General features: G+C 34.8%; 1 protein-coding gene across 6 annotated transcripts in view; it reads right to left on the bottom strand.

Moving 5' to 3' along the window:
• Positions 1 to 15,414, bottom strand: part of SLC35F5 (solute carrier family 35 member F5) — a 57,605-nt gene that overhangs the window by 20,579 nt on the left and 21,612 nt on the right. For all 6 annotated transcript variants that reach the window (XR_009545986.1, XR_009545987.1, XR_009545985.1 and 3 more), the window contains 5 exons: positions 15,128 to 15,209; positions 13,328 to 13,518; positions 7,930 to 8,011; positions 6,874 to 6,961; positions 2,060 to 2,124 (listed from right to left, as the gene is read on the bottom strand). Coding sequence is in view for 3 of the 6 variants with exons in the window: in XM_060178020.1 (XP_060034003.1) it covers positions 2,060 to 2,124; positions 6,874 to 6,961; positions 7,930 to 8,011; positions 13,328 to 13,518; positions 15,128 to 15,209 (508 nt within the window). In the remaining 3 variants the exon portion in view is untranslated. The remainder of the gene's footprint in view (positions 1 to 2,059; positions 2,125 to 6,873; positions 6,962 to 7,929; positions 8,012 to 13,327; positions 13,519 to 15,127; positions 15,210 to 15,414) is intronic.

Here is a 15,414-nt window from a genome sequence, read left to right as displayed (position 1 = left end):
ATGTATTAAGTTACTTTCCAAAGCACTTAAAGAAGTCTTCTTTTAAAATACTTAAACAGTGGTCTGGGAGGTGGTGCAGTCTCTAAGGCACTAGACTCTCAAGCATGAGGTCCTGAGTTCAATCCCCAGCAACACATGTACCAGAGTAATGTCTGGTTCTTTCTCTCTCCTATCTTTCTCATTAATAAATAAATAAAATCTTTAAAATACTTAAACAAAGGTGGGAGAGATAGCATAATGGTTAAAAACAGTTAAATAAGTGACCATATTCAGTGCTCTGTTATCTAAAAGCCCAATTTTTATTAAAAATTATATGTTTTTGAAATTATTTTTAAAAACAAAAAGAAATTCTGGAAAGTGTTATAGACACGCAACAAATATGTCTACTATTTACATATATACATATAGTATGTAAGTGTAAACGTGTGTGTGTGTGTGTACAAACTATAAGGAAGAGAAACCTTGGTGATGAGGATGTTATGACAAAACACTATTTGAAGAGAGGTGACATTATATACTTAACACATATACAGTCTTGTGAGTCAACAATAAGTCAATAAAATACATATGCATATGTATCTTTGCATATATGTGTGTGTGTGTGTGTGTATATATATATATATATATATATATACATATATATACTTTTTTTTTAACAAAGCTACTTTGGCGAGAAAGGTGAAGTGGTATAGTTCAAAGCACAGATCCCTGGGCAATAAACAGGAATAGTTTGGAGAGGAAAGTACTAATCAATAAATGGAGTATTTAAAGAAACTATCCAAGAAAAAAAGATAATTAAGCTAGGTTTTGAACACTACTGGATTGTTAAAACTAAGCAATGGATTTTTTTTTTTCCTCCAGGGTTATTGCTGGGCTTGGTGCCTGCACCATGAATCCACCGCTCCTGGAGGCCATTTTACCCCCTTTTGTTGCCCTTGTTGTTGTAGCCTCGTTGTGGTTATTATTATTACCATTGTTGATGTTGTTCATTGTTGGATAGGACAGAGAGAAATGTAGAGAGGAGGGGAAGACAGAGAGGGGGAGAGAAAGATAGACACCTGCAGACCTGCTTCACCGCCTGTGAAGTGACTCCCCTGCAGGTGGGGAGCCGGGGGCTTGAACCGGGATCCTTACGCTGGTCCTTGCACTTTGTGCCACATGCGCTTAACCCACTGCGCCACCACCCGACCCCCTAAGCAATGGATTTTTAAAAACTTATTCACCATAGTAGTATCCCATTTTGTTTACTATTTTGATTTGTTTTATTTTAATGAGAGAGAGATAAAGAGAACAGAGCACTGCTTGGCTCCGGCTTATGGTGGTACTGTGAGACTTTCAGGGCCTCAGACATGAAAGTATTTTTGTTTCTCCCACCCATAATTGTATTTTAAAGGGTTAGATCAAGATTGAATGACAAAATTATTGAGTATAATAGAAACAGAATATTATAGACTCTAGGCATCTCCCTAAGGATGCTTATTACTTACAAAAGGAAAAAAGTAGGCACTCTGAATTGAAGATAATCTAGCAGATATGAGCTTAACATTAAGACCACCAATATTCAGAGAACACAATATCATGTGCCTTCTTACATAATGTACTAATCTGTGGTGTCCAGACACAGTATCACATGGCATTCCTACCAAAAATGCGTAACATAAATCTAAAATGAGGGGAAAAAATAAAATAAAATAAAATAAAATGAGGAGGGACAGTCTACAAAAATGACTGGACAATATCCTTCTAAAGTGTTATGGTTACAAAATGTTTAAAAATACTGAAGGAAAAAAATCAAAAATTAAAAAAACAAATTTAAGACTGAAGGACAGCTACAATTGAAAGAAAATTATATACAACCTCACCTCTCTTCTCTCTGTGTGAATGAGAATTCTGTGAGCTATTTATGAATGTGTTCATGTTATTTCCAAAGGAAATGTTTTTAAAGGCCTTATTAGTGGCCACCTTTTGTCCATGTACATATGTGCTCACAGATACACATTATACTATGCAAAAAACTTTCTTGTATACACTAATTGAAAAAAAACCCTCAAGTACTTACCTATTGTATCTCTTCCAGCAGATTTTTCAGACCCTGACAGGTTTACCAGTACAACACCTCCAATACTGTAAGAACAGCAGTCATTAATGACATGCAAAATAATAAATTCCTTAAAAGATGTAATCAGAAAGATAAATATTTCAAGACTAATTTCATGTTTAGCAAAACTGTCCAAGAATCTAGTTATGATATCTAATAACTATGAGATATTAAAAATATCTAATGACTTTTAAACCCATTGTAATTTATTAATTCACTGAGATTGCACAAAATTCACAATATTACCTAGCGGTACTACTACTGCTATGAATACAATTTCGGATGAAAAAAGCAGTACACAGAAAATAAAACAGCCTCATCAAATTGACACAAACAGGACTAAAATACAGGCAGTTACTTTATTTAAGTCTAACCTGGTTTTGGTTTGGTTAAGTGCCAGCAACTCAAACATGTCATTTCTCTATTTCCAGACTGACTTTTTCATTCTTTTTATATGAGAGAGAAAAACAAAAATGCAGAGAAAGACAAAGAGACAGGAAAGCACTAGAGCTCCTGACATCATGGCACTCCCATGTGGTGCTTGGGCTTGAAACAGCACTGCTGGCATGGCACATCATGTACTCTAATGGGTAAACGAATTTCTGGCCCAGAGTCTAATTCTCTGACTTATTATGGTATCTACATAGCTCTTTAATTTTCTTCTTCTTTTTTTAATATTTATTTATTCCTTTTTGTTGCCCTTACTGTTTTATTGTTGTAGTTATTGCTGTTGTTACTGATGTTGTCGTTGTTGGATAGGACAGAGAGAAATGAAGAAAGGAGGGGAAGACAGAGAGGGGGAGAGAAAGATAGACACCTGCAGACTTGCTTCACCGCCTGTGAAGCGACTTCCCTGCAGGTGAGGAGCCGGGGGGCTCAAACCAGGATCCTTATGCTGGTCCTTGCGCTCTGCGCCATGTGCGCTTAACCCGCTGCACTACCGCCCGACTCCCAGCTCTTCAATTTTCTTTCTCTTTCTTCCTTCCTTCCTTTTTTTCTTTTGATATATTTTATTTATTTTGGATAAAGACATGGAGAAGTTGAGTAGGAAGGGGGAGATAGAAAGGGGGAGGGAAACCTGCAACATTGCTTCACTGCTTACCAAGCTTATGAAGCTTCCGATCTGCAGGTGAGGACCAGGGGCGTGAACCCAAGTCCTTATGCAGGTACTCAACCAGGTGTACCACCACCTGGCCCCCACTCTTCCAATTTTCTTTCAGAGAAAAACACATATGAAACCATATAAACCTAGAAAATGGCACTAACACTTGCTTATTGTAAAACTTAATAACAATCATCCTTGAATAACTAAAGTAATCCTATCATTTTAGTGGATACAATAAGACTGAAGTAAGGACATAGAGAGACCAAATAATTTACTCTTTCAGTTATTAATTATTGAACCAAGCACCAGGCCACAACAATAAAAAAGACAGATGCGGTCGGTCCCTTTCTGTCTTCAAGAAGCTTTTGCTGGCTCTCTATTTCCATGTGCTGTATAAACTGTATACATTTTCCTATTAACCACTATACAAGTGCACTTGGAAAAAGAACATGAAAAAAAAAAATCTGAACCAGCTGTTTCAATTCCACCTAGGAGATGGTGGTGATGGTCATGGAAAATCGTTCAATGTACTGAAGACCTGTCATACACTATAAGTGGATATTATTCCAAGCACTTTCTTTTTAACTACTTGTAACAACACACTGAGTGATATTCTATTACTTTTCTCCCTATTTACAATGAGGAAACTAACTAAGAGAAGAAAGAAACTTGCCCAAATTCTCAAAACTAGTATGGAGGTAAGATTGAATGTTAGGTAGTCTAGCTCAAGGTCATCCCTTATTTCTATCTCACAGTTGATAAACTGAAACTTTTCTTAGTTTAACACAATTTCTTTCAAGATTGTTTTTATATCAAAGTTATTTTTATAACTATAAAATCCATATCTCATTGGATAAGCAAAGTCATTTCAAAATTAAGTATTAAACAATGTCTAATATACTATATATAATGTCTAAACACAATATACAATACTTACAATGTCTAGTATATTTTAAGAACATATAATAAATGCAAGTAAGTTCTAAATAATAACTTTTCTTCTAGTCCACATGTTTTCAAGAGACAAAAAGAAAGACCAGAGAACTACTGTCAAATGCAGAAAGGGGTACAGAGACACGAGCCAAGATCATGAACAGAGTAGTGCTCTAAGTCTGATTCACCTCTGTGGCCCAGAAAACTCTTTTCTTACAGGAACAGTCAATATTTTAGAATTATGGGTCATACGGTCTCTGTTGCAGCAGCACTCCACCATGGCACTGTTCAAGTAGTGACAGAAAATACGCAAACAAATGAGTAACTGTGTTCCACTAGAAAATAATATTTTCTGTCACTTTTTTCAGAAAAAGACAGAGAAAGACACCAAAGCACCTAAGTGCATTGGGGGCTAGACTTGAACCTACTAGGTCATACGCTTGACAAAGCAGGGGCCTTCATAAGTGAGCGACCTTGCCAGTCTAATGAGAATTTTTTTTTTTTACAAAAATAGGTAGCCAACCTATTTGCCAACCTCTGTTCTATATCTGATTTAATGAAGAGTAGTGGACTCTGTCAAAAATACCTAAAATTCAACATTTTACATCCATTTCCTTCTCTACTGAATGCTTCTTGAGTAAAACCTCACCACCCACACAAATATACTAGTATTTCACTCATGTTTAAAAAAAAAAGAAGAAGATCTGGCTAAGACATTAACTTATCATACAAAAGAAGAAATTTCTAGTAGCTATAAAGTCTAACTGCTAAATTGGTTGGGTCAACTAGACCACCCTGGACACTACCATTTATATCTAAATGAGGAGGATGAAGAGGGCACATAACAACTGCCACTTACATGGCTGCCAGTCTCTATGACAATCACCTTTTATCCCTTCAAAGTTTAAACAAAGCTGGAAAGTAAAAAAATACTATCATTTTCTTATCCAGGAAAGCCTCTCAGAAAGATGAAGGGAATTGTACAGAGAAAGAACAGCAATATGATTCAAAGCCAGTTCTGACAGCTAAGAAGCACTTATCCTTCTACCTTCTCTGATCTGATTTTTTTTCACCCTTTTTTTTTTCCTTGCTGGAGCTTTATACCTGCATGAACTCACCACTCCTGGTAAGTTTTGTTGTTGTTTCTTTCCACTTAATTTAAAGTAGAGGGTGAGAGACTTTCAGATAAATAGAAAGACAGACACCACAGCACCGCTCCACCTCTTATGAATCTTCCCCTTGGCATGATGCTCCTCTGTTGGGACCAGAGATTCAAACATATGTCTTCACACAAGGCAAAAATGTATGCTCTGTTGGGCCATCTCCTGGGCTACTCCTTATTTCTTATTTTCTTTCATAAAAATAAGTTTTAGAGAGAAATGATAGGGGAAGGTGACCAGAGGGCTCTGAATTTCAACTTCATCCGTACCCAGAGAGAAAAGAGGAAAAACGGAATGACATTCAGAAGTAGTAATAGGTGTGACTTAGAAAGTGAAGGCAGGACCACGGGGGAAAAATGGGCAAATATGTAAAAATATAGACAGATAGTTAACGAAATAATAGTCAGCCCATATCTGCAACCCTGGGAAAAGTACTGTAGCTTTGAATGGAGGGAATAGGAATACCGAACTCTGATGGTGAGAACACTGCAGAATTATACCCGTTATCTTATAATTTTGTAAATCATATTAAGTCAAAATAAAATTTTTAAAGTAAGTTTTATTGGGGGCCAGGCAGTGGCACAGCAGGTTAAGCACAGGTGACGCAAAGCGCAAGGACCAGCCTAAGGATCCCGGTTCAAGTCCCTGGCTACCCACCTTCAGGGGAGTCGCTTCACAAGTGGTAAAGCAGGTCTGCAGGTGTCTATCTTTCTCTCCCCCTCTCTGTCTTGCCCTCCTCTCTCCATTTCCCTCTGTCCTATCAAAAGAAAAAAAAAAATGAAGCCTTAAAAAAAAATAAGTTTTATCAAAACAACCTGTATCTTTTGTGTTATCAGTGAACATAACCTTATGCTAGCCCTTTAGTGACATAAAGAAACAGAAAGCAAGGCTTTGGCTTTCAAGAGTTTTAAATACTATGAGAAAGATTAGACAAACATATAAAGTTAAATAAACACAGATTGAGTTGGGAGATGGTTCAGTGGTAGAATGCCTATCCTGCATGTGATACTGAGTTTGATCCCCACTATAAGAAAAAAAAAAACGACACAGTGGGCTCTGGACCACCTCTCTCCTTGACTTAGACTAGACTAAATACATGCATAAAGCAAGCTATGGATGACATTTATGTAGTAATGCAAAGGTGTCAAGTGAATTAAAGGAAAAAGTCACTGAAAGAGCATTTAAAGGTAAGACAATCAGAGAAGACTGCAGATTTGATTTATAAAAGAAGTAAAACTAAAACCAAAACAAAAAGAGCAAGTTGATTTAGCAAAAGGACACAGAAACTGGGGAGATTTTTGAGAATTAAGATGCTACACAAGGTTAGTTATGAATGTTAGTACAATTTTCTAGCAAGTCAGCAGTCACATGAATGAGGATCCTTCCCTCCAGTTACCCTCGCCAGGAAGGTCTGAAGAACTGGGCAAGGATGGGATGTCCGCTTAAAGCCTTCTGTTATCCTCACCTCTCCTGGTCTATAAAGGATATTATAATACATATCATCCTGTTAGCACTGAAAGGTTTTAAAATATCTTAATTTCAAGCAGAGTAAACTAGCTAGTATACTGTATTCATACCTTAAAATCACAGCTAATAGTTTAGAAAGAGTAAATCTATCACCACTGTTACTTGGAAACACTGCAGCAAGAATTAGGGTAAAAAGTCCTAGGAGGAAAAAAGGGAAAAAAGATACATTACCTTAGATACTATTACAGTTACTACTACCCACTTGATTTTTTAAATAAGAAAATCACACACCTTAACGTTAAACTATCTTTTTAGAAGCTATGAAAATATTATAGTTACATAGGTTTAAATGTTCAGATAATAAATAGACCACATTTATCTCAAAAAATTCAAATCAAGTATAATCCTTTTAAACTAGTAAAACAATTACACTGAATATTCAGAATAACACTGTGACCTCACCATAATAAGCATGATGTGTGCTATAGTTATTTTTATCTTCCAGATTTGGAAGGTGATTCAATTTTTAAAATAAAGCACCTTTCATAGGGAAAATTATAGTTCTAAAATAGGAATTACAGTTAGCCAAAGAATCTAGAAAAAATATCTTTAAAAAGACTATGTGGGGGAGTCGGGCTGTAGCGCAGTGGGTTAAGCGCAGGTGGTGCAAAGCACAAGGACTGGAGTAAGGATCCCGGTTCGAGCCCCCAGCTCCCCACCTGGAGGGGAGTCGCTTCACAGGCAGTGAAGCAGGTCTGCAGGTGTCTGTCTTTCTCTCCCCTCTCCATTTCTCTCTGTTCTATTCAACAATGATGACATCAATTACTACCAACAATAAAACAAGGGCAACAAAAGGGAATAAATAAATAAATAAATATTTTTTAAAAAGATTATGTGAAAGGAAGGGCAACTAAAACAGAAAGAGTGAACCTATAAACTGAAACACAGTAATGTATTTTAAAAAACTATAAAGCTTTTGAAAGAATATAAATAACATAAGACTATGGCATGAAACTATAAAGATTACAAAGTTCTTATAATATACTAGTGTACAAAAGATTGAATATAATAACTTATAGCAAAGTTAGATGTGTATATATGTATATACAAATATATCAGAAAAAAATATCAATTAAAATGTAAATTTTGAAGATGAAATTTCTTACCAGAAGTTGAAGATAAAATATTAACTATAGCAACTTGTGTGTCTGAAAGAGCTTCTTGATATGACAAATTTGCCAAAAACCACTAAGGAAATAGAAAACAAAGTGAAATCTTTGTTTAATCATTACAATCTGTAATTCTTCTCCTCCTCTTTTTCTGCTCCCTAACAATGTTACTGTAAGGCTCTGAGAGCTGACTTGATTTCAGAACTCAAGAATAAAAACAACTGCTAAGACCTTTACTACCTAATTTCCCTTAAGTACTTAAAAACAATGGTTTAAAAAAAAAAGCATTCAAGTTTTAAATAAGGATAAAGTGAATACTGAATCAATTTTAAGTTTTGTTTTATCCAATTTAAGTTGTGGGGAAATTCTCACATACTGAACTATGTACAGATGGAGAATCTTTTTGAATAAGGTAATGCCTATGAGGATAGAACTAGCTAGCAAGCTAGACTGACAGAAAAAAGAGCATATATTCACTGTGGGAATTTTATAATGGTCAATAAAATTGTATATTTACTGGATGATTGTGACTGTTTCTGTGATTCTCAGTCTAGAGACACAATACAATGAGTTTTCATAACTTTAAATATAATAAAGGGAGTTTTCTAGCTGTGAGAATTTTTTTCCCTTCAATTTATTTCTCTAGGTTAAGATATACTTATGTTCCCAGCTGTACACCCAATTTAGTCTAGAGTAAGAAATAAGGCTTCTTTTGATGAAGTTTGTTGGACTGTGCTTCCCAAATTCATTTATTTTCATTGCTATTAAATATTCTAATGCATCACAACTCATCCACTTTTCTGTTGAAGGCATTCCAACTATTTCGAACAATGCTATTATGACAGTACTACTATAACAGTGCTACTGTTTTAGAGTAAATTGTTGCGTATGTTATTGCCATTAATTTATATATTAAGATTACTGTCATAATCAGTAACTTACGTGCCCTTTTTTGGCCATTTCTGTTAAACAGACTGACCTGATAATCATATTCTGTTGAAGAATGACTTGCCTCTGTCATGAGGGACATCTCTTGATCTCTCACTGAACTTGTAGGTAGATAGTATAATTATTAGCATTTACATTACAAAGCAGCAGCATAACCACACAACCTTACAGCACTGCTAAAATGTAAAAGACTCTCATTGTCTTCATTCAGTCCAATAAAAATTCTCCTTACTATGTTTCACTTCATTATTCCAGAGTTGAGAACAACCATGACTAATAACTAGTCACAAATAACTAATATATCAGTATATATCAGTATTTCAAAAGTGGTAATTGATTTTAAAAGTATCATAAATGTATTCTCTGACAAACCACTCAACACTTAACATAATTTACTAAAAAAAAAAAAATCAAGACACCATACGCATAAATGAGTCAAAAATATTCAGAGGACTGGAAACAGTTATCATTTACTTTTGACCTGCGCTGTGCATGCATGAGCCACTAGTCACATGTGGCAAGTGAGCAACTAAAATGTGACTAATCTTGAATTGAAATGTTTAGAAACTAGAAGTGAAATGCTTAGAAAATTTAGTGCAGATAAATCTTGCCAATAATTTTATACTGGTTACATGCTGAAATACTTTATGTTTACGGTGTTAAGTAAATTAAAATGTAGTATTAGCAGGCCAGGAAATAGCTGACCTGTTATAGTGTGCACTTTACCATGTGCAAGGGCCCAGCTTTGAGTCCCTTGACCACCATACAGGAACACCATACAAAAGGGGAGCTTCACAAGCAGTAGAGCAATGATGTGTTATCTTTCTCTATCTGTCCCTCTCTTCCTCCCTGCCTTCCAGCCCCTATCTGGAAAAAAAGAAGAGAGAAGAAAAAAAGAGACAAGTCCAACTAAAGTAATGGAATTACAAAGACATGAAACCCTGGTGAAAATTAACATCACTCTTTTCTTTTTGATATGAGTAAGAGAAAATATGAACTGTATTTGATGTTTTATAGTTATTATTGAATAACTTTGCTTTAAATCTAAGTTTATCACTCTGTTAAGTTATATACATACATAACTAGTCTATATTATTCTAATTTTCTATAGGAATGACTTTACTGAAGGCTAACATAGCTTTGTTATTGTTATTTAAGTTTTTTTTTTAGTCTATTATAGGTAGAAGCAAATCAGGTGTACTTCAACAAAATAGTGGACATACAATATAGAATTATAATATGCAGGGGAAAACTACTCAGTTTAAAAAAAAAAAAAAAAAAGAGGGAAAAGGCAGACCAGGAAGAGGCTCAGTGGCTGAAGTGCTGGGATGCTGGGATCTTGAGCATGAGGTCCTGAGTTCAAGCCTTGGCACTGCATGTGCCAAAGTGATGCTTTGGTTATTTTCTCTAGTCTCTTCTATTAATAATTTTTATAAATATTTTTTAAATGTGTGTGGGGATTGGGTGCCAGGGAAGAGAGCAAAATGGTTATGCAAAAGAATCTCATGCCTGAGGTTCCGGTCCCAGGTTTAATCCTCACCATCACTGAGCAGTGTTCTGGTCTTTCTCTGTGTGTCTTTATCTTCCTCAAGTGAATAAAATAAGTAAAATATTTTAGGGGGGGGGGCAACCTAAGTTCACATGTTAGCATTCACAAGGGCCTGGGTTCATGCCCCTACTCTCCACATGCAAGGAGAAAGCATCATAAGCAGTGAAGCAGTGCTAAAGATGTCTCTCCCTGTCTCCCCCTTCCCCCTTGATTTCTGTCTCTATCCAATAAATAATAAATAAAATACTATGAAAATAAAAATCTGACATACTCTGTATGAACCATATACCATTACACTAAGTGAAATATGCCCAATAACAAAAAAGAAAACACTCATAATTTCACTCATATGACTCATTACAGGAGTCAACTTCACAAAGACAGAAAAAAGAATGGCTCAGACCACAAAAAGAAAATCAATAAATTCAGAAGCACCAAAATAATTTCAAGCATCTTCTCAGACCACAGCAGAATTAAATTAATAATCAACCACCAAAAGAAAGCCCCAAGATACCCACCAAATATGGAGACTCTTAGCAACTACTGGGTCAAATTACTGGCTTAAAAATTCCCTGGAAACAAATGACAATGAAGACACAAGCTACTGGGACCTTTGGGAGACAGCTAAAGCAATAGTAAGATGGAAATCTTAGCCATATAGGCATACATTAAGAAACAAGAAAAAGAGCAAATAAACAACCTGACTTCAAACCTGAAGAGGAAGGTGTGAAAAACAAGTGAGGCCCAAAGCAAGCAGAAGGAGCAAAATAATAAAGACTAATGTTGTTGGAAAAGAAAACAGTACATAAAAATCACTAAAACTATGAACTGGTTCTTTGAAAAGGCCCACAGTTAAAACCTTAGCTATACTAACAAGGAAAAATGGGGGGAGAAGATTTGAAAAAGAAAGTTCAGGCAGGGAGCAAATGCAGATCTCAAATGTGAGAAATCACCATAGATATTACAGAAATCCAAAATATCATGTGAGGTTTCTATGGACAACTAACTACACGCCATTCAAGCTTGAGAATCTAGAAGAGATGAATAAACTCACAGAAATACACACGCAGCGGAGACTAAACAAGGAGGAACTAGAAAACATATATAGACCAATTACAATCAAATAAATCAAAACAGTCATCTAAAGTCTCTCATATAACAAAATTCTAGGACCAAACAGTTTTACCAATGAATTTTATAAAACCTTTAAGGGAGAAATACTATCTATACTTTTCAAGTTCTTAAAAAAAAAGTTAAGCACATAGGAGTATTTTCTAACACTTTCTGTGAAATGTTTTGGTATCACCGATAACAAAAGAGGGCAGAGACACATTTTAGTACTAGTAGTTGTCAGTACCTTTAATACTTTAAAATTCAAATTTCAACAATATAATAAAAAGACATGCCACAAAGAAAAAACACAAAAGCTGACTTTCACTACTTATGAACACAGATGCCAAGATGCTAGCAAACTGGATACAACAATGCATTAAAAAGATAGTACATCAAGACCAACTGGGGTTCATCCCAGGGATGCAAGGATAGGTTAACAAACAAAAGTCAATAAATGTAATCCATCTCAACAGGAAAAACAAAACTACCTGATTATTTCAACAGATGCAGAGGAAGCATTTTTAAGATCCAGTACCCCTTAATGATGATTATTTAATGATCACATACGTTTCTACCTTTAACTCAAAGTTCCTGACATAATCCCCTTACAGTCAGCTTCCTCTCCCTGTAATCGCACCACAGATACAATAATCATTTAATCTAGTTCTTAAATTTTCACCTTTTCTAAAGCTTTCATCAGACATTTTTATCTACCCTAAGCCTCCTTTGTGACTTTATAATTAATAAGTCATCATATTCCTTTACACTCATTGAAAATAAGCAGAGAAAAAAACAGATAAAAGTAAAATCCAAATACCTGAGCCTCTGAATTATTTTGTTCTGTGTATAATAAATATGAATATGTAACCATATTATAGCTATCAAGAAAATATATGCATAGTTTTAAATATTAATAAAGGTATCACTGAAAGGTTATTAAGACAGAGGATGGTGAAAATGGGCTATGCAATAAATACAGTGGAAAATGGTGAACCTTACTTTCTAATAATAATAAGTTGATAATAACTGACAAGTTAATAAAGTTGACAGCAATGAATTGTCTAATGTTTTAAAAATGTTCATTGTAAGTTTAAATCTTCAAAATTCATACTAAGTAACTCTGGATTTGACTACCTCCAATAGGATATACAATATATAAAAGAACAATGAAATTTTTTAATACTAAAGTTCAGAATTTTCACTAACTCAAACAATTTTATTTGCTATGTGATTATTCTCCGAAATATTAAGCACATATGTGTGCTTAATTCTCTAACTAAAATAAGAGAAACTATTAACAATACTACAATAAATTCTATAGAAATGTTCAATTTGAACACTTTTTAAAATATGTATTTACATGAATATAAAAATGTTTCCTTGTGCCAAGAATCCTGTAAATCAGTATTTCTTCAATAATGAGTTAATGAAACTGAAAATAACTGCAAAAACACATAATAATTATCAATGTATATAATAAATAATTATCTGAGTATTTATTAGCTATTCTATTCATCAGACTGTACAGTAACTATTCTTTATTCTGACCATAGAAATCCCAACTTTTGTAGCTATATGTGTAACTGTAGTATGATAGTGTTTAATGAATTCTTTGTAGTATGACAAAGATTTATTAACTTTTATAGTCTATTACCAATGACATCAGTAATCAGTTTAAAGTCATGTTTAAGCAACCTAAATAACCTCATAATTTAGTATTAGTACAGTTTCAGTTTACATGATATTTTAAAATTCAAATTTCAACAGTGTAATAAAAAGACATACCACAAAGCAAAAAAAAAAGCTAATTTTTGCTACTTGAGTTGCAGTAAGTTTTCCAACAGTTTTGAGTAAAAATTCTTGTTCTTTCACAGTAGGGTATGACATGCGAGACAACTTAGCTTCCAATGCATGGCTTGACGGAAGTTGTCGAATCTCCATGATATTACTGAACCTTACACGAGACTTTTTGGGAGCTTAAAAGAAAAAAACATATTTCAAATTATTAAACAGTTCTCATATCCAACAAAAATCATGTTTAAATTTACTAGTAAAAGTATATTAATCTAATCTCCCTATGATGAGACAGAAAGAAAACCAGAATTGTAGTACTAACTGGGCAGTTTTGTTATTCAAAAGAGTTAATAGGAGTGGGCTGAGAAATGGGGCAGTGGATTAATCATTGGACCCTCAAGCATGAGGTTACAAATTTGATCCCTGGCATTACATATGAGAAAAAGAAGCTCTAGTTCTACCTTTCCGTCTCCTCCTCTCTTCAATAAATAAGCAGCTTTAAATAACATAAAATGAACTGAAACTATAAGTCATCTTAAAAAAAAAAAAAAAGTTAATGGGAAAAATATCTGTAACTCCTTAAAAGGTTTTAAAATGATACTGATAAACAAGGCTTCTACAATAGTGAACATACACAGCTGCATAATTCTGGGTTATAATATGATTATAATTTAAGTATTTACTGTAAAACTATATTTGGATTTTTCATGATAGATACTTAAGCAATTATTATTTTCCTGGCCAAATATACAGAACATTTCTTGATAGGTCTATTCTTTGCAAGAAAATATGGATAAATGCTGTGCTTCACACTGAAGTTGTTATTTACTAAATTCAAAGAGCCAAAAAGACTGTAATTTTCTATTAGTCTTTGAAAGTTTGATTTAAAGGAGATAGCTTACATTTAAATATATTTATGCCAGGAGTCAGGCAGTAGCACAGTGGGTTAAGCGCACATGGCACAAAGCGTAAGGACCGGCAGAAGGTTCCTGGTTCGAGCCCCCGGCTCCCCACCTGCAGGGGAGTCACTTCACAAGCAGTGAAGCAGGTCTGCAGGTGTCTATCTTTCTCTCCCCTCTGTCTTCCCCTCCTCTCTACATTTCTCTCTGTCCTATCCAACAACGACAACATCAATAACAACAACTACAACAACAATAAAAAGACAACAAAGGCAACAAAAGGGAAAATAAATAAATAAAATTTAAAAATAAATAAATAAATATATTTATACCTAATGAGCCTATGGCATTTGCAAATTCTTTTTTTTTTTTTTTGTGCCTCCAGGGTTATTGCTGGGTCTCTCGGTGACTGCACTATGAATCCATTGCTCCTGCAGGCCATTTTTTTCCCTTCTGTTGCCCTTGTTATTCTTTATCACTGTTGTGGTTATTATTACTTCTGTCGTTGTTGTTGGCTAGGACAGAGTGAAATAGAGGGAGGAGGGGAAGACAGAGAGGGGGAGAGAAAGACACCTGCAGACCTGCTTCACCACTTGTGAAGCAACCCCCCTGCAGGTGGGGAGCCAGGGGTTCGAAATGGTATCCTGATGTCAGTCCTTGAGCTTTGCACCATGTGTGCTGAACTGGCTGTGCTACCGCCCAGCCCCCTGGAAATTCTTTCCAAATGGAATAATACAAATTTCCAGTCAAACTGCAGGCAGACTGTAGGTCATGCCAACATCACCTAGAACAAAAGAACTGCTAGATGGTCCAATCACTGCATTTTGGGATGGCTTGAATAAAGTTAAAATTTGAATCCATTTTAAATTATTGAATTCTAAGATTTACTTACTTTTTTCAGTGTCAATATTTATGTTCTCAGATTTTTCACTTGGAAGATCATGAAATTTCACAGGAACATATAAGGGTTCACTCTGAAATGTAATAAAAACAGGAATAAAATAAGCAGCAACTGTCATAGCTGATATGTTAGCTAAATTTATGTGGACAGTATGCAGATACAAATAATAACCAAAACATAGTTTCCCATGATTATTTCCCATTCTTTCAGGAAATATATTTATTATATGTAAAATATGCTAAACCCCTATTCTGTCAGGAATTATTCTAAGTCCTGGA

This window comes from Erinaceus europaeus, chromosome 18, assembly GCF_950295315.1.
Source record: "Erinaceus europaeus chromosome 18, mEriEur2.1, whole genome shotgun sequence".
NCBI classification, from domain to species: Eukaryota; Metazoa; Chordata; class Mammalia; order Eulipotyphla; family Erinaceidae; genus Erinaceus; species Erinaceus europaeus.
This window is presented reverse-complemented; position numbering and strand designations above follow the sequence as displayed.